Source organism: Notechis scutatus, chromosome 1, assembly GCF_049901735.1.
Source record: "Notechis scutatus isolate UNSWTSFEM ecotype Mainland chromosome 1, rNotScu1.2, whole genome shotgun sequence".
NCBI classification, from domain to species: Eukaryota; Metazoa; Chordata; class Lepidosauria; order Squamata; family Elapidae; genus Notechis; species Notechis scutatus.
Window position 1 is genome coordinate 215,224,796 of NC_142009.1, and position 18,567 is coordinate 215,243,362.

At 37.2% G+C, this 18,567-nt stretch overlaps 2 protein-coding genes across 6 annotated transcripts in view; both read left to right on the forward strand.

Annotated features, from left to right (window-relative positions):
* The window catches only part of SLC12A8 (solute carrier family 12 member 8), a 72,702-nt gene extending 58,243 nt beyond the window's left edge, over nucleotides 1-14,459 (forward strand). Inside the window, exons 9-14 of one of the 2 annotated variants that reach the window (XM_026665442.2) lie at nucleotides 1,102-1,248; nucleotides 3,292-3,973; nucleotides 5,558-5,655; nucleotides 7,304-7,421; nucleotides 8,822-8,882; nucleotides 12,451-14,459. In XM_026665442.2, coding sequence (XP_026521227.2) covers nucleotides 1,102-1,248; nucleotides 3,292-3,973; nucleotides 5,558-5,655; nucleotides 7,304-7,421; nucleotides 8,822-8,882; nucleotides 12,451-12,616 — 1,272 coding nt within the window. In that variant the 3' untranslated portion in view covers nucleotides 12,617-14,459. The remainder of the gene's footprint in view (nucleotides 1-1,101; nucleotides 1,249-3,291; nucleotides 3,974-5,557; nucleotides 5,656-7,303; nucleotides 7,422-8,821; nucleotides 8,883-12,450) is intronic. The other variant, XM_087950188.1, reaches the window with a different exon arrangement.
* A 2,846-nt stretch (nucleotides 14,460-17,305) lies between these two features.
* The window catches only part of HEG1 (heart development protein with EGF like domains 1), an 84,297-nt gene continuing 83,035 nt past the window's right edge, over nucleotides 17,306-18,567 (forward strand). For all 4 annotated transcript variants that reach the window (XM_087950189.1, XM_087950190.1, XM_087950191.1 and 1 more), the window contains exon 1: nucleotides 17,306-18,492. In XM_087950189.1, coding sequence (XP_087806315.1) covers nucleotides 18,111-18,492 — 382 coding nt within the window. In that variant the 5' untranslated portion in view covers nucleotides 17,306-18,110. The remainder of the gene's footprint in view (nucleotides 18,493-18,567) is intronic.

Sequence of the window (18,567 nt, forward strand, 5' to 3'; positions counted from 1 at the left end):
TTGTTTTAAGGGGAAAAAATCTTGTAGGTTTAAATTAGGGAAGTAAAGGCAAAAATCCATTATTCAATTTGCATGCCCCACTGAAGTGGTCCAGAAGTAACTGCCTCTTTAGATTGCTGTCCAAAATTATTTGCTGGAGGATCTCATTTGAAACATGTCATAGAAAAACATGTTATTTAATTAAGGTATATTATCCAAATTTACTCTATGTGAAATTGTATAAGTACATTTTCCTGGACTGCAACTCTGTTCAGGTATGTAAATGAAATAAAATATCTGCTATTCCCTTTATTTTTCTGTAAAGGTGTACATGTTTCTTCTGAAATTGCTGCTAAATTAAGCTTTTCCCATTGGATTGCTTTACTCTGGGCAAAGCAAATTAAAGCATATTCTTTTGTGTTGTTAATTAGGGACAGAATACCAACAGAATACCAATCTTTTCTTGCAGCAAAGTGCTTCTCACTGGTTTGTGGCTGATTAGGACATTTTTTTTAAATACAGTTCTTCAAGTTTTGTACATGCATTATCTGAACAATCTTTATACCAGCATTGTAAAACATGCGGTCACTTCCCTATTTCTGATGAGGAATGAGACTGAGAGAAATCTACTAAGGAAAGGGCTCTAGTTCAGTATCTTTGCATTCAGACTAAAGAAGATAATATATGTAGCTCAAGGCTGAACTCTGGAGTACTTGAATTTCTCTAAGCCTGCTTGTTTGCTTACAGATGTTTCATTACCCAATTACCAATAGGTACCATCATTAGTGCTAGTGAGTGTAGGTTTTGCTTCCTGTTCAGATTATCTCAAGTTTAATACTCATCATCTCAAGATAGGGCTGGGAACACATCCAGACTAAAACTCTAGAAAATTAACCAATCATCAATGTAGACAGTGCTGTATTAAACTAGATGGACTGATGGCCCAATTTGATATAAGGATATTATGCTTCTACTAATGGTTGATGAGATTTGGGCACCAGATTATCTGATTCATATTTTCAGTCATTGTATTATATCAATAATCCATGTAAACCACAGTGATTTTTATTAAATGTGTCTTCCATTAATCAAGAAATTTGTTTTGCTCTCTCTTTTTCTTAGGTATCCTTGGTGGGCTTCTTATTCTTACTTGGTTTGTACATTTCATCCTTGGCATCTTGTATGGGAGGTCTCTACGGAGCACCCCGAATCCTTCAGTGCATTGCTCAAGAAAAAGTGATACCTCTTCTTGCATTTCTTGGACATGAAGTTAGTAAACAAGGAAGGCATTTTCTGTTTATTTTCTGTGTACAGATATTCTGTCATCCATGATAGATTTCCCTTAGCAGCTGTCTAATAAGCATTATTTAGACCTTTGGTCATTCTGAATAAGAAAGGCTGTGATATTATATTGAAAAACATTTCCAAATCATGAAGTTTATTTAGAATGGACTTTCATTCCACACTGCTAATACCATTCAGCACATCTCTGTTCAATTTTTAAAACAAACAAGCTACTGTGATGCCGTACACTGTCTTCTTTGTGTAATATTTTCCCAGGATCTTTTACTGAATGTCGTTGCTTTGCAGAGTCAATCTTTTTTCCAGAACTTCTGGTCTTCAAATATAAGTTAAATATATTGTTTAAAGTGTGTGATATCAATAAACATTAGTAATGTCTTACATAAAAAACTTTTTTTTTAGCGTGGCTCAGTTTAGTTCATACTGTAAATGGCAACTATGGTTTCCCATTAACAGAAGTAGATATAATGACCCTTTGACTTGCAAGCACCCCTCTCTCATCTCCTTTTCACACTAAGCCTTGTAACAATCCTGCCCTATTTCAGGTGCGCAATAAACTTCAGACTATTTTTTTTAGCCATTGATCGAGATGGGTGGCTACAGAAATTGAATGAATGAATGGATAAACAAACAAATATGAATAAATATCCAAATAAGGTTGAATTATCAAATTATTCACCATTGATGGTACAACAGAAATGTTCAAGGCACAATCCAGAATTCATTATATTCTGGTGAAGTAAAAGTTCAAAGGATAGAGTAAAAAGTTATTACCAAAGCAATCGTAAAGGTCACTTGTCAGAAAATTGTTACCAAATTTACATTCATGGCTCAGTGGATACAAGATGAGTTTGTTGCTGATGTTCAAAAGTCTGCAAAGACTTTTGTATAGGGAGCTCTTAATTTTCTTCTAAGACCCAAAATACTAATTATCCTGAAACAAAATGCAGGCTATTCGGGAATATCATTAATGTTGTAATCTGGATCCAAAGAGTCAAAGGAAGCAACAGTCACTGCTGCTGTCAGTTCTGTTCGGCACATGGTTCTTCAGGAGGGCAATCAGCAAACTCATTGTGTTGTCCTTCCTTAGATAAGGATTTATCTGAGGACATCCCAGTCAAGCAGATTTATTTATTTATTCGTTTGTTTGTCAAACATGTACAAGATAACAAGTATAGGTATGAACATAAATATGAACAAAGGAAGTAAATAGAGATAAATGGGGACAGTAAGACAGGGATGGTAGGCATGTTGGTGCGCTTATGCACGCCCCCTTTAAGGACCTCTTAAGAATGGGGTGAGGTCCACAGTAGACAGTTTGAGGTTGAAGCTGTGAGGGGTTGAGGTTGTAACAATGGAGTCAGGTAGGGTGTTCCAGGCATTGACCACTCTGTTGCTGAAGTTGTATTTTCTGCAATCGGGTTTGGAGCGGTTTACCTTGAGTTTGTATCAATTGTTTGCCTGTGTATTGTTGTGATTGAGGCTGAAGAAGTCATTGACAGGTAAGACATTGTAACAGACAATTCTGTGTACTATGCTCAGATCAGACCGCAGGCGGTGCAATTCTAGATTGTCCAGGCCCAAAATTTTGAGCCTGGATGGATAGGGAATTCTAGGGTGAGTGGAGGAGTAGAGTGCTTTTCTTGAGAAATAGCTCTGAACCCACTCAATCATCTTAATGTCATATATACATATGACTGAGAAGCACAGAGCCGAAGACACAAGCCTGAAGATGATGAATGAGACTTCATCGAAACGTTGCCTAGATACTTCCAATCTTACGCGGGAGAAAACCCGAATAACCAAAGATCCACATACAAATACCCGCGAGAACCTCAGAAAACAAATTTATTTACACACACACACACACACACACACACACACACAGAGAGAGAGAGAGAGAGAGGCACACATACATATATATATGATTTAAATGTTATCCAGAAATATTTTATGACAGATTATTGTCCATATGTAACATATGTGATTAGATCTTTGTTCTTAATGCAGAAAGGGCCGAACAAAACTCCAATAGCTGCAATCTGCTTAACAAGCCTCATCACCATGGCTTTCATTTTCATTGGCCAAGTGAATGTTCTTGCTTCAATAGTTACAATCAACTTCATGCTTACATATATTGCTGTGGATTATTCCTATTTCTCAGTCTCCATGAGCTACAATCTTAAGCAGAACTCCAAAAGGATGCGGCAAGCGGATGCCAGGGCTGTGCTAAGTTGCTCTCAACCTTTAATACTCAGCAAATCGACTTGTTACGGATCAAATGGAACAGATGAGCGCAGGTCAGATGGAACTTTGCTGGAATTCACCAAAGATATGAACCATCTTTTTAAGCCTGTCAGTCAAGATCCAGGCATTGATCTTGAACTAAAAGAAAACAATGTGGATGCCGTCCAAGTGATCAAGCAGAGAAAGCAAAAGAAGGCAGCCAAGCAAACATTAGAAGACAGCTTTTGTTTGGCTCTTGAGAACAACATTGCTCATATTCAGGAGCGTTGCAATGATTCCCTAAGATCCAGTGTCAAAAATGTGCAGCATTTTTCACAGCCAAATTGCCAAGACGTGGATGGAAATGATGCATCTCCATCTGTTATTAGAGAAAACAATCAGAAGGAGGAAGATGGAGACCAACATTTGGATGAAATGCAAAAAGCCTCCAGTCCACAGATGGAGGGTAAGAAGATTTGGAGCGCATTAAATTGTTATGTATTTGAAAATGAAAAATGCTCATTTGCTTTTCTAAGTAAGGGAAGTGATCATTTATATGTGTTCAGGCTGTTATCCCTTGTGACAAACTGTTGTTGTTTTTTTACAACTGAGCACAGAGACTGTTCTGATTTAATTTGCCAATGGAAAAGTGGCCCAGAGTTAATTCACTACGAGATAATGTATTGCTTACTGTCTTTTTTCCAGTGCTCTACAGATGCATCTCTCATCCATACAGCAATGTGAGATGCATTTATGTTTAATCTTTACATGGGTGGCAATACATTCCAAATGTTAATACTCAGAACATTAATTCAAAGTGTGTAAGAACAAATGGCTGTAGTATTCTACACCAAACAATTCTGAGTTAAAATGGAATTTATTATATTGCATAGCTGGATGTTTTTTATATATATCTGAAACATGCATAGAATTGTATAAAAAGAATCTGAGGCATGCGGCATTCTCTGGGTGAAATCCAGTTAGGGTATTTCCATTGCTAGAATTTCTTTCATTAGTAGAGCTAGAAGAGGTCCTCTATATTTCTTCAAAATATGCTCCATATTTTCTTCCCTGTCTGAAGCTGATTATCAAGGGGGATAGAAAGAGATGAACTACTGCATAGGCAGAAGTTTGCTTGCAGAATTTCACCCAGTAACTATGTTAAGTGAAATATCTCCTAATCAAAACATCGAGTTAGAAGAGTTCTGTAAGGAAAAGTGGGAATAAATTCTAAAAGCAAGAACTGAGAGACTCATAGCTGACTACAGGAAACATTTGGAAATATTTCCAAAGGGAGAATTACAAAGTAATGTGCATCTCAATATGCAGAAAGATGTCACGTTTAATTTCATATTAAGCCATGAGCCACAGTGGTGCAGTGGTTAGAGTGCAGTACTGCAGGCTACTTCTGCTGACTGCCAGCTGCCTGCAATTTGGCAGTTCAAATCTCACCAGGCTCAAGGTTGACTCAGCCTTCCATTCTTCCAAGGTTGATAAAATGAGGACCCAGATTGTTGGGGGCAATATGCTAACTCTGTAAACCACTTAGATAAGGCTATAAAGCACTATCTATATAAGTGCTATTGCTATATTGTGGAATGTTGTATCTGTCTTTGTTTACTGAGGAACATACAATTTGACCAGGAGTGCCTAAATGTTTGCTTGCAGCTATAGAACACTATTCTCCAGAGCCACCTCCCCAAATCTTCATGAACCCTGTTTCTTTTAAAGCAGAATACATGACACACAGATTTTTTGCCGATTAGAAAAGGGAGAAAGTCAGATCTGCAGGATTTTCTGAAAGAGATAAGTGGGTTGGGTGACTTGGAACTAGGAGTTTTAATTCTTCAACTCTTAATTTCTAAAAGGGAATCGAAGGTAAAATTGTGCCCAATTACAAGTAGAATGGATTTTTTGGGTTATTGTTGATTCAGGCAAAGTATTCAGTCCCTAGTGGATTTTGATTTCTTTTAGAAGTACACAAATGTTGCTTTTGAATGTATCCATCTTATAATTTGTTGAAAGCTTTCCTTTCTCTCTTATTCTGCAGATTTAAATCTAAAACAACAAAGACAAGAATTAGAAATTCAGAAAATACCAGTTTCTTTCTATTCCAAGCTTTGTGATCATCGGGTTTCCCTTTTTGGTGTGAGTCACCTTCTAATATTGCAAAACTCTTTGTAACATGGTAGGCAAGAAGTTATAAATATTACTGTTCATCCAGTAGTAGACTTCAAACCATTATCCATAGAATAGAACTTAACAGCTCTTTGGATTCAAAGATAAAAGGATGCTTCAGAGCAATTCTTCAAACCTAACCAAAACGAACACATATTTTCTGAGGAGTCTGTAACCACTATGGAGAGAGTCAGGTGATTATAAGAATCGTCTTTAAGGACTTATAGACAGGTACTAAATCTGCAACTCCGCATGCTCCAAAACATCTTTTTGCCTCTGAATCCAAAGTAGTATAAAATAATAATAATAAAAAAGAAACAGGGTTTCCAGATTCAAACATGCTTTTTCAAGAGCCAACTGGACTTTCTGTTTTTTCTTTGAAGATGTTTTGCTTCTCATCCAAGAAGCTTCTTCAGCTCTGATCTTGAAAGAAAAACCAGAAAGTCCAGTTGCCCCTTGAAAAAGCATCTTTGGGACAACCATGACCTGGATAACTGAGAATCTCCATAGAAATTTAGGGTTTCTAGATAGGAGGCACATAGCTGAAAAAATGGGAGCAGTTTGTTTTCCTAACCTAGATTAGGAAAGTGTGAAAAAGAAAAAAAACTAGAATTAGGATAAGTCACAACATGGTGCAATGCTTCACATCAGGAAGCTGATGTAACCTAGTTGATTAATTTAAACTAGAAAATTAAGTTGCCTGTCCTAGATCTCTCTAATTTCATGTTGCCTGTGCATCTGGGATTGCAACATACATGATTCCAGATAGTGTGGCTAACTAAGCATACATTTCATAAGCATAACTAAGATCAGAAGTCTATCCATTGATTGGATGAGATGCATCATGATTGAATGTAAAAGTCAAGATGAAAAGGTTCATATGTATAACCACAGATTGTGGGTAACTTGATTAATTTTCTTGGCATTGACTATGGCTATCAGTTGAGATATCTTAACATCATTAAAATGCTAAAACTTAAAATGATTATTGTACTGTGGGTAAATAATGGAGGACTCTGTCAATAGCATTTAACTTTTAATAACTATCTATACATTTCATCTTTAGAAACATTCTGCATCTAAATACCAATTACTAGGAGTGACAGCTAATATCTTCATAATTGGCAGGATATGTTTCCAAGAAGCATCTGCTGGTCAGTTCTGGAATCAGTTGGATTAAATGCACCCTTAGTCTGTTGCAACATTGTTGGCTTCATATCTTTACATTCCTGTCCACAAAATAAAACAGATTAAATATGATAGCTGATGCTGTCTTTCCCATATGGTTCAACTCTGGAAATTCAAACAGGCTAATAACAAGTTCAAATTCACAGGAATTGGTTCTAAAAGATATATAGCCTCTGATGTTAAAGATTTCACGTCCCCAAGGCTTACTCACCCAATCACTTATATAATTTTTAAATTCATTTTTTTTGCATAAAAAATTCTTTGAAATCTTGCCAATAATGAGGCAAGAAATAGAAGATGCTAAGACATCTTATCTACCTTTGAATGTAAAGTTCTTACCTTTTTTCCCCACAGAAATTATCATTCTAATAACAAAAACAGCAAAATGTAATATATCGCAACTTAATCATAAATATCATCTTTCCTACAGGCAATAGTTTCATTAGTGATTATGTTCATTATTCAATGGATTTATACTCTCATTAATTTGGGACTAGCAATTATTTTGTATTTCTACATTGGCAAAGTGAGTCCAGGATTACCACCTGGTAAATATATATATTTTCTCAAAGTTCTGGCTCTTGCTTCTCCATCTTCTTTTGATTTTTCCTGCATATTCTTTGACCTTCTTCTCATCTCACTTGCTAGATAAATTTAAGTCCTTTAAAGTCTTTACTTCCACTTATAAATTTGTCTTATTCCGAATCGTTGATGATGGTAAAAATTAAGCCTACAAATACTCAATGAACGTAGAATAAAGCTTGAACAGATCAAAATGAAGTTGCCTATTCTTCATTGTCAATTTGGTTTTAGGACAATAAACTGTTTTTAAAAATGAGGTGGCTGTTAAAAACTGAAATATAAAGTAAAGAGAATTAAATATGTGTTTGAATATTAGTAGCTCAGGTGGGTAGTTGGGCTGTTGGTTTGAGCTCTGAGCTTGGCGAAATTTAGTTGCAAATGTTTTGTCACCCTTGATTCAAGCTTTTTCTTGATTCAAGATTTTTCTGAATTCAAAGTGCACTGACAATGTCTCCTTGAAGGGTGACAAAACACTTGCAACCAAATTTTGCCAAGCTCGGAACTCAAACCAACAGCCCAGAAATAAATATTTCTAGAATACTTTTTATATTAATATAAATTAATTACTGCACTGCAGATTAGAAAAAGTATCATGAATTCACAGTATAATACCAGCAGGTTGGAAGATCACATTTCACCTGAAAAGATTGTGGATCTTTTCCATTTTTCCAGTTACAACCTCAGTGGCTGTCTTTTATAAAAACTGACACTAGTCCTGAAGAATCACCAAACTAAAGCTATCAGTCTTAATTTTGTCCCCCATAAATTACAAGTGCAGTGGTGTGAATAGAAGTGTTGACAATGATTCCATTTTTCAGCTTCAGCTAGCTTGCAAACAATATTTGACAGCAGAATCTTTAAAGGCTTTTAAAAAAATATTTGGGGACAATTAATTTTATTTTTTGCTGCTTTCTATGCAGGTATAATGAATTATACTAAAAATTTATTCCAGCTGTTCAACATTGCAATTCAAAATAAAGGTTAAACCTTTCTCAACTTTAGAAACATAGCATTGCATCATGGAGAAAAAGTTAAAAAGTCTCCTAATATAGATAATATTTAGATCCTGCATTGTTTAATTAAACTTAGTTTTAAAAGAGAATTACATTTCTATTATGGTTACATGTTTGAACTTGCTCAAACTAACTTTAATTGTTAAGGCTTAAAGAAGGACTCTTGATTTTGTAATTCTTCCCTTCAGAGATGTTCCCTTTGGACAAAACAGATGTCCAAATTCTCCAAAATATACAGCTGCTTTTATACTTTGAAGAGAGAATTTTTTCCTGTGCTAATATGTTTTGCCTAGCACAATTCTTTAACATTTTGCACAATTGTAATCATCTGCATTTGTTTCATTTTTCTACAGGTGTGGCAGCTAATTTCAGCCTTTTCAAGTGGATTAAACTCCTTTTGCTTAATGCCTGCAGGTTGGTCTTGGTGACTAAGAAAAACTGATAAACAACTGATGTTGAGTCTAATGGAAATTAGGATCAGTCCCTGATAATCATGATTTTAGATAGTCACAAATAATTTTGTAATGAAAAATAAAATACCTATAGTAGTTTAAAGTCCTTGTGTAAAAAAATACCCCACTTAGTGAATTACAGGACTCACTTTCAATTATGAAATAATAAGTTTGAGCCACAAAAATTTTGGAACATTACTAAATAAGCTAAAAATTAAATGTGTGATTGAGTATGGTTCAAAATCCTATTACTAAGCACTACTAAAATATTGAACACTGAGTATTAACTATTCCTAGCTCTAAAACTCCTTTAAAAGATTAAGAAAGAAAGAAAGAAAGAAAGAAAGAAAGAAAGAAAGAAAGAAAGAAAGAAAGAAAGAAAGAAAGAAAGAGGGGAGGGAGGGAGGGAGGGAGGGAGGGAGGGAGGGAGGGAGGAAGGAAGGAAGGAAGGAAGGAAGGAAGGAAGGAAGGAAGGAAGGAAGGAAGGAAGGAAGGAAGATCATAATACTTCTTCAAAATGCCTTCATCTCTTGGGCCTTATGTCAGCAACAACTAACATGGGTCATCCCTTGGCAGTGCCTTCAGAGTCAGTCTGGCATTGGAGCAGGGCTTCAGCTGTTACTGTCAAAAGAGAAATGAAGCAATATTAGTAAAAGCTGTCTTCTCAACAGCTCAGCCATATATGATTTAGTCAGGGGTAGCAAACTGACAACCCTTTGACTGCCCCTGGACCATATCACTGAAGTTCAGCACTGTGACTTTTTGTCTTGCTTTCTGGTCCTATAAAAGCACCTAGTGAACCCTTAATGCACTTATTTAACAGCTAAAGCCATTTCTGAACTAACTAGATACATGCTAAGACCTATTGGATGCACCTTGCTCCTATTGAGACTCTCCATATTTCCATATTTGTTTTCTCTGTGAATTTTGTAAATTTTGTAAACTTAAAAAAACCCAATAACTTATGGCTCCTGGTTTAAAGGACTGAACATTACACTGAGCTCAGAAGTCTAGTGCAGGACAGTACTTGTTGCAGGTAGTCCTCAACTTATGACCACAATTGAGCCCCAAAATTTCCATAGCTAAGCAAGTCAGTTGTTAAGTGAATTTTGCCCATTTTATGACCTTCTTTGCCACAGTTGTTAAGTGAATCACTGCAGTTGTTAACCTGGTAACACAATTGTTAAGTCAATCTGACTTCCCCATTGACTTTGCTTATCAGAAGATTGCCAAAGAATCCAATTGTCATAAATGCAGGCCAGTGGCCAAGCATCTGAATTTTTATCACGTGACCATGGGGATGCTGCAGTGGTTGTAAGTGTGAAAAATAGTCACACTTTTTTTCATTGCTGTTGTAACTTTGAATGGTCACTAAATGGAATAGTTGTATATTGAGGACTACTAGTAGCGCAACAGAGGTGCTCATGTTCTGATTGCTGTGATCCTACCAAATAATCAGACTGCCATATCAGTTGAAGTTCCAGATCATCTTTAAAGACACTGCCACACTAGAATAATCTGGTCTGGGTGACAGAAATGGAGGATAACTGAACCAAGGTAAAAAATCACTCTAGGCTTCTGGTACCCCTTGAGAGCCCTCCATTAAACTAGAATTCAGAAGAACTCTTAAATTGCATACTTATTTTGTAGGTCAATGTAAGCCAACTCTGAGCAGCTACAAAGCTCCATCATTGTTCCTTCTCATGCAACACAAACTTTATTCCACCGGAAAGTTGTACAATTTCCCAAGGGAAGTAAATTTAAAAGAACACCGAGAGATCACCTACGTATGGATAACCATTTGGCTCACACTTTTCTATTATTTCTTCCAGTAGCTTTATAGAGATATTAAAAACATTTTGGAGACATCGGCCAATTCACTTATCTCCTCACATGTTAAAGCGTTATTTTCTAGTGCCTATAATCATCCTACTAATTGTGTGTTTCTTGTATGTCCTGAAACTATATTTTAAGGCATTTATAGTCAACTAATTGTTTACAAAGAATAAATAAGAGATTTCTTATTAATTACCCAAGTATCTCAAGAAGTTGAACCAATACATAAATAGAAAACTAGGTATCTCCCCTTTCAGAAAGTGTATATATGCGGGAGGTAAGCATCCAAATGACAATAGAATGTATTGTGGTTATAAAAATATAGTTCTTAGCTATAGAGCAGCTATATGTTCCCTGGACAATCATTGCCTGAATATGAACCCAGAACATTGATAATGAACAACTTATCCTACCTTACCCATCCCTAATTTTATCTATATGTGCTTGCATTGGATTGGGGTCTATTTATTTATTTACTTACTTGCTTATTTACTTACTTACTTGCTTATTTACTTACTTACTTATAACATTTGTGAACCATTTTCCCATTAAAAAACAAAACAAAATGGAAGCACCTTACTACTGAATATTAACTCAAAGCAAACTGTAAAAAAGATCCTGAGTTAATTTGGTTTCTGCAGTTAGTTTAGAGACATCCCATTGAGTCTTTAGCTGGAGTGCTTTCTTCACTCAAAACTGAGCCATGGGTGACTATGGCTGGTGATATGAGAACACCCAGGAAAACATTACTATCTTACTATGGCATTACTTGGGGAATGGGACAAGTGAAAGAAGGTTTCCAGCAGCTGTGTTTGTTTAATATTATTAAAACAAATTGTCTAAGGACCACATGTGAATGTGTGTCATTTTAAACTTTTGAAGTAGATTTCATGGCTAATTACAGCTTTTTTTGTGTTCTACCAAGTGATGTATAGTAAGGAAAATGCTGTTTTACTGTCAGACATGTGTGAATGTAACTAAACATTATGCCAGTTTCCCCCCCACCCCAAAAATGTTTCATTTAATAGGGAATTAACAAAACACTAACTATTCTAAAAGAATAGAAAAGAAGTGAAACAGAAGATCAAACTATTAAGGTGTGAAGAAGTCAAATTAAAAACAATATAGACTTCGAAAATCAAAGAGAAATATGGAAGTCTACACATGTGTATTTAACATTTCTATTCAGAACAGGATTTGTATTAGATGGAGGTTATTGTGGAGATTGTGCACAATAAGCTTTCTGAGCTTTACATTTTTTCCCCTCTCTCACTTTTTTTCTCAGGACAGTTGCCTGCTAACAAGGAATGTTTGGAAGTGGCAGGCATCATGTTAAGAGGTTGGTCCTTTGCCATAAAGCACACATTGTAACAGGAACAAACCTCCACCTTCTAATTGCATGGATCAGAGCAGCTAAAGTACTTGGCAATAAATGAGAAGAAGTAAATATGTGTGGAAAAGAAAAAGTTTTGACTTGCATGTTTTTAGAATAGCCGTTGCGTAAGAAAGAATTCCAGCCAAATGCGAGAGCCATAAGAAAAAAGGCTGGCATTCCTTTCTGGAGTTGAGTTTTGGGGTGCTTCGCAGAATGCATTCTTCTTTCTTTGTTTTATTTACATAGTTCAGAGTGCAGCTGCAGATCTATTGGGAAACAATGGGGCATCTGAAGGTTTTTGTGTTCTTTTGTTTTGTAGGGGAAGGCCATCCCCGGAGGAGCGATTTGTTGTCACACCGACCTTTGCAACAGTTGGCATGGAGACCACTCAACTCACTGAAGAGAATACAGATTTTGCTTCCCGAGATCGTTACCATCATTCCTCTTTTATCACCCGAGAAGAGTTGGTCCATCAGTTCCAATGAGAGAGCTATGTGCCATTCACTTTACCAGCCAATTAAAGGCTGAGTACAGACATACCACCTGATTAAAAGGCTTTCCCTTTTCACAACTGATCTTAATGAATGCTGAAACTTCCAATTAAGGGGAGTTAGGGGGAAGGAGCGGCAGGCAAGTTCAAAACCTGCTCGGTCTAAAAAAAAAAAAAGAGGGTTTGGGTTTTCATTCCAGGGCATCGGATATTTTTGTGCAATAACTATCAATCTAAAATAGAATGTGGTTTTGTAACACCGACGGTACCTGTATTTGCTAGAGAACAAATTCAATTCCTCAGGCAGGTCCTTCTGAAATCTAGAATTACCCCAAGCTTCTCCAAAGTAGTTGGTATTGAGCGCCAAAGATCAATGGGACTATCCATTGGTTTTATTGTTAATATTACTATTTGTAGTACTGTTAATCAAAATAGTGTTTATTTTCATGTAATAAATATTTGGGGATTGATGAGCAATCTAAAACTTAATGAAGAGGTCAAAGAACAGAAGAATTCTGAGTTACAGAATATAAAGAGAGAAAAGCTATTATGGACAATCAATGCAAGTGTTTACTATGGGTGGAACAGAGAAGTTTTCTACCTTCGCTGGAATTGGATCAAACTTTTCTGAATCTTGCAGTTGTCCTGAACAATACTTTAAACTCATACTGATGCTTCCTTATTTATATTTCAAAAGTTAGGCACAAACAATTAGCTGTGACGTAGAACTTAAATTGCACTTTAGTCTTCAGACTTCCATGCCTTCTAGGACTTGCCCAGGATGCCGTAGAGACAGTCACGATCACAATTGAGCCCAGTGGATGAGAAACGAAATGTCCTCTTCCTCAGGGGGAAAAAAAATCAGTCCAGTTGCCTTTTGAAAAAGCATCGAGACAAGAATTTATGCGCTTGGTAAAGCGACTTGGCATCTGATGCCAGTAAAGTAACATTGCCAGATTTGATTTCTGAGTAATTAGAAACACTATGGAAACATGTTTTGTTTTGTAGTAAGAGTCCTCAAGGTTAATAAATTGTCATATTTATACAAAGATTAAAAGCTACTTATTCATTTCTCTTTCCCTTTCTTTTACTTACAATTTGTAATAAAAGTCAATAATTCTACTGTTAAGTATAATATATCTAAGAGCTTTACATACCAGGTTTTCAAAACTTACCATTATCTATTTCCCCTTTTTTGTTTTTGCTGTCTCAATCTCTTTCCATTATTTTCTGCCTTTATTTTATTTGATTAATAATAAGTATTGTTGCTAAAACAAATAGCAAATGGCACTTCTTATTTGACTGCACAGTACAACCTGAGAGAACTATGATTTGGTTTTATGTTCTATGAAAAAAAAAGATGTCCTGCTAATCCTTTTCAAATTTTTGTCATAAGTGAAATATATCCACATTTACTTTGTGCTTGAAAAAACCAAATTCTTGCCAATTATTTTTTTTTTTTTTTACAAAGGATGCAAATATTTCTACAATTTCTTCTGGAGTTAAAGTTCAGATTCTAATTTCTGAAATTTCATTTTCTAAATGTTAAATTTTATTTACTGAATTAATTTCTTTCGGTTTTTTAAAAAGATCTTATTAAATAAATTAATCACTGGGTTAATCCATTATATGTGAGGACTTCAGATTAGAATGTATGTGTATACAGCAGAAAAAAGTAGGCTGCTGACTATATTGGGGCCTATTAAAGCAATGAAAAACCAGGGGGGGAAATAGCTTATAACATTCCTGTTTTTTGTTGTTTACATACTAATGCTTGAAATGTGCAACGCAAACAAGGCAAACTACTTCTCAGCAATAAAAATAAGTGTGGAATGGAAGTGGAATCAATTACTTTAAGAAGTATATTTCATTTCTCTAAATATGATCAAGCAGAGGATTAATAGCCCATGGTGAGGAATGCTTTAATTTAGATTTGTACAGCAAACCAGATGGCTGAGCTTGATGGTCTAAAGAGCTCCTTTGAACTGCTTGGTTTGATGATCTGTTGTTCCATATTTGGATAAATGGGTAATTGTATAATTAAAAGCATTTGATGCTTGTTAATCACCAAAACTAGGTTATGTATGTTTCTGTGACCGAGAAAGAAGAAATATGTAATTTTGATTTAACATTTAAGGTTTCTCAAAATGGCAAGATAATTATGTATGGATTTGTGTGTGTGTGTGTGTGTGAGTGATAGAATGAAAGAATGAGAGAGTGAAAATTGTTTTTTTCCTTCATCTTAGATCCTAAAGAAAGTTAATGCTGCTTTTTCACAGTACGTGAGGCACAAAAATAAAATGTTTATGACAGAAGGAAGGAATGCAATACCTAAACCTTATGTAGGAATTACCCTGCTAATTCAAGCGTGATGACTACAGGCTTTAGAATATTACATTTAAGGCATTCAGGTTATCCTACTTGTGCAAAGAACTGAAAGGAATGAGAACATCAAATATGGGACAAGATATAAAAAGGAAAGAAAAAAAATGCAGAAAAGCCAAAGCACTCTTTTTATTGCTGGCTGCTTCATTTCCTTCTATTGAAAATGTGATTTCTTGTGTCAGATTCTACCCGTGAAAAATAAACTTAAGAACAGTTGATTTTATTCCATAACTGAGATCTTGGCTTTGACAGCTGCATAGTCTGTAATGCATAGCCAACATTGTGGCATGTTGAGCCTGGAAGACAATTTGATTAAGGACCTCATCCAGTCTCGAAAGCCCTCTTATATCTCAGTACAAGTAATTCTCGACTTGTAGCAGTTTATTTAGTAACCGTTTGAAGTTACAACAGCACTGAAAAAAGTGACTTATGACCATTTTTCATACTTATGACCATTGCAGCAGCTCCATGGTCACGTGGTTTACATTTGGATGATTGGCAACTGGGGTGCCCTGGGGTCATGTGATCATCTTTTGCGACATTCTGACAAATAGCCAATCAGGAAGCCCAATTCATTTAATAACCGTTACTAATTTTAACAACTGCAGTGATTCTCTTAACAAATGTGACATGAAAAGTCATAAAATGGGGCAAAACTCACGTAACAAATTTCTCACTTAGCAACATAAATTCTTGGCTCAATGAAGGACTACCTGTATATATCTCACTTTATAAGTCCACCATAAGGATAAAATTGAAAGGGAAATAAAATTCTGGAGATAAAAAGAGCGGGATGGAAATGGTGTAAGCCAACAGCAGCACAACTGAACACAATTGTTACTGTTAGTGTGGAATTGCATTAAATTCATGCAGAAATTACAACTGCGGAAGGAATCACAGATAATTCTTATACTGTACATGTTGATGGTTTATACAGATGTAATGAATGAATAAATAAATTCTTTCAAAGCTGAAAAATAAGGATACGCATGATAATTTCTGTAGCAGTGAGGAGAGTAAATGGGAAAAATAAAAAGAAAGAATCAAGGATAAAAGTATCCCAGCCTCCTAACTACCGGTATGCACAAACTAAGAACATTTTTAGTAGTAAATATTACAGTGGGATATTTTGAGGATAATGCAATGGTACAAGCTGCAAACATCGATTATTTATGCCTGGTTTTTTTCTTTGCAAGTGATTGTCTTTAATGTTATATCAAATTGCTGTTGCAATGAGTTTAAATCCACATCAATACTTCTCGGTAAGAATTCACATTGCAAGGATAGAAGAAGGATGTGATCAGTGGGAAGTGAATGGAAAGTATTGGCTATCTTCCACAACATGATTTTAATTTTGAGAAAATATGTATTAATGCAGATTGGCTTTATCTTAATGTAGCATCAATCACTTTCTCATCTAATATAATCTCACATAATAGTCCTAATGCTGAATCATTGGTAATTTCCCTTCAAGAATCTTGCAAAATGTGGTGTTTTTCATCTCACGAGATTCCAAATTTAGTCTCATTCTACTTTTGTTATGTTGAATATCATTTTAGGATCATGGATGCATGAATGCTTGCAGGTATTATTTTGCTGACCACTTACAGGTTCATTTTCCAAATCATTGGTTTTTGCTAAAATGGTTATCTTGCTGTTTTCATGTTTTAAATTCTTTTCTGCATTAATTTATCCATAATTAATACATCCACATTACTCCTTTCTTTCCTACCCCCTGGCATGAATACCACACATACCCTTTCCCTCTCTTTTCTCTGCTTCAATCTTTAAGTCACGGTTTTGTGAATGTTAGGCAGACAATAGAACAATGTTGAAGTGATGAGAGAAACCAGATGATAAATAACTGTTCAGAGAAATAAATATGATTTATTATTCCTGGATTAAAGAGTGTGCATTTGATGAAGATCAGACCAATGTTTAAAAACTTTTCCCAAAACTAACTTGCTTTTATGCAAGTGTTGCAGTTTGTAAATGCATTCATTTTTTGTTTCTGGGATTTTGAATATAATCCTAGACCATCATCATATCTCTGAAAAAAAAATTGTGTTTGTTCAGCCAGAAATTCTTTGAGGTTTTTAGTTTTTACATAGTCACTTACCTCAATAAAAACCAACGAGATGCCTTTTTTATTTTTTTCATATCACTTATAGTACTTTCACCATTGCTTGAAAATAAAATGGCATAGTTTTGAATTACAGAGGTAGGAAATGGGGGGGGGGGGATGCATTGATACTCTTGAAAATAACCAAAGAGATGTTTGTAGCTATGCAAGAGGCACCCAAATTTCTGATAGCTCCACTTTTCATATTCCTAGCCAAAATCTCTGCTCTAATTTAAGAATCTCCACAGCCCACAAGTCACAATTTGGTTGCCTCGGTCTATGTGTGGGAGAAAAGGGAAAGGGTAAAAATCCATTGTTGGGCATTAGTTCATCTGAACGAAGCAAAACGACCGACAGGTTTCTAGTCCTCAAGGATTATTCTTCCCGCAGAGAGCGGCGATGTGTGAATGCGCGCGCGCGCGCGCGCGCGCACACACACACACACGCCTACAAACAGGCACTTTTCTGGTTATCTGAGTCGGGCAGCAAACTTCACGCTTGACACCTTCCCTCCGGGCCTCTCAAAACAGGCGCGCCAGGGTCTCCCTCGCGCTTCGGGTCTCGACTCGCGCCTTTGGGCTCCTCGCGCGCTCCTCTCTTACCCTCTTCTCTACCCGATGGCCCGTTCCCAGCCCCTCCCTAGATAGGACCGAGTCCCGACTCGGGGATGCCCCGAGGAGCAGCCTGCAGGGGCGGAGGGGAGCGGGACGGCCGCTTGAGGAGAAAGAGAGCAGCCTCGGCAGGGTGTGATGTCAGCAGCCGCGAGGTGGAGCCTGCCCTTGCGGGCGCTTTTACTTTCAGGCTCCGCGCCACCGCGAGCGGCCACTGCCGGAGCCGCGTCCGCCCCGCTCGACCATGCCGTCCCGGGGGCCGGCCGCTTCGCCGCTGACCCGGGGAACTTTGGGCGCGCCCGCGGTTGTGCTCCTCTGAGGCGCCCGCTCCCTTCCCGCCTGCCGGGCATGGCGCTGCCTGCAACTGCTTCATGGCGATGATGATGGTGGTGGTGGTGGTAATGTTTGGGGTGGTTGTTATGATCACTGCTCAGCATCAACGCCGGGCGTGTGAAATCCCAAGCACCATGCCAGCAACGCGCCTGTTTCTGCTCCGTCCCTTCAGCCTCCTCCTGCTGCTGCTGGGGCCGCATCTCTTTGTGGGATCTTTCTCCCTGGGCTCTGCCTCCGAGCGTCCCCCCGTCGCTACGGCGGGGCCTCGGACAGCGGCGTCCATCCAGGGGGGATCCGCTTTTCTTGCGGCTTCTTCCTCCTCGCTACTTCCGAGGGAGAAAGGAAGCCCGCAGCCTTCCGCGGCATCTGTCAGCGTTTGGGATCGGACGGCGGATCGAGGCGGCGGCAGCGACAGCTCGGGTGAGTGAAAGGGTAGCAAGGGGGGAAAGGGCGTGGAGGGAAAGGAGGGAAACTCTTGTGTATCTGGAGGAGAGA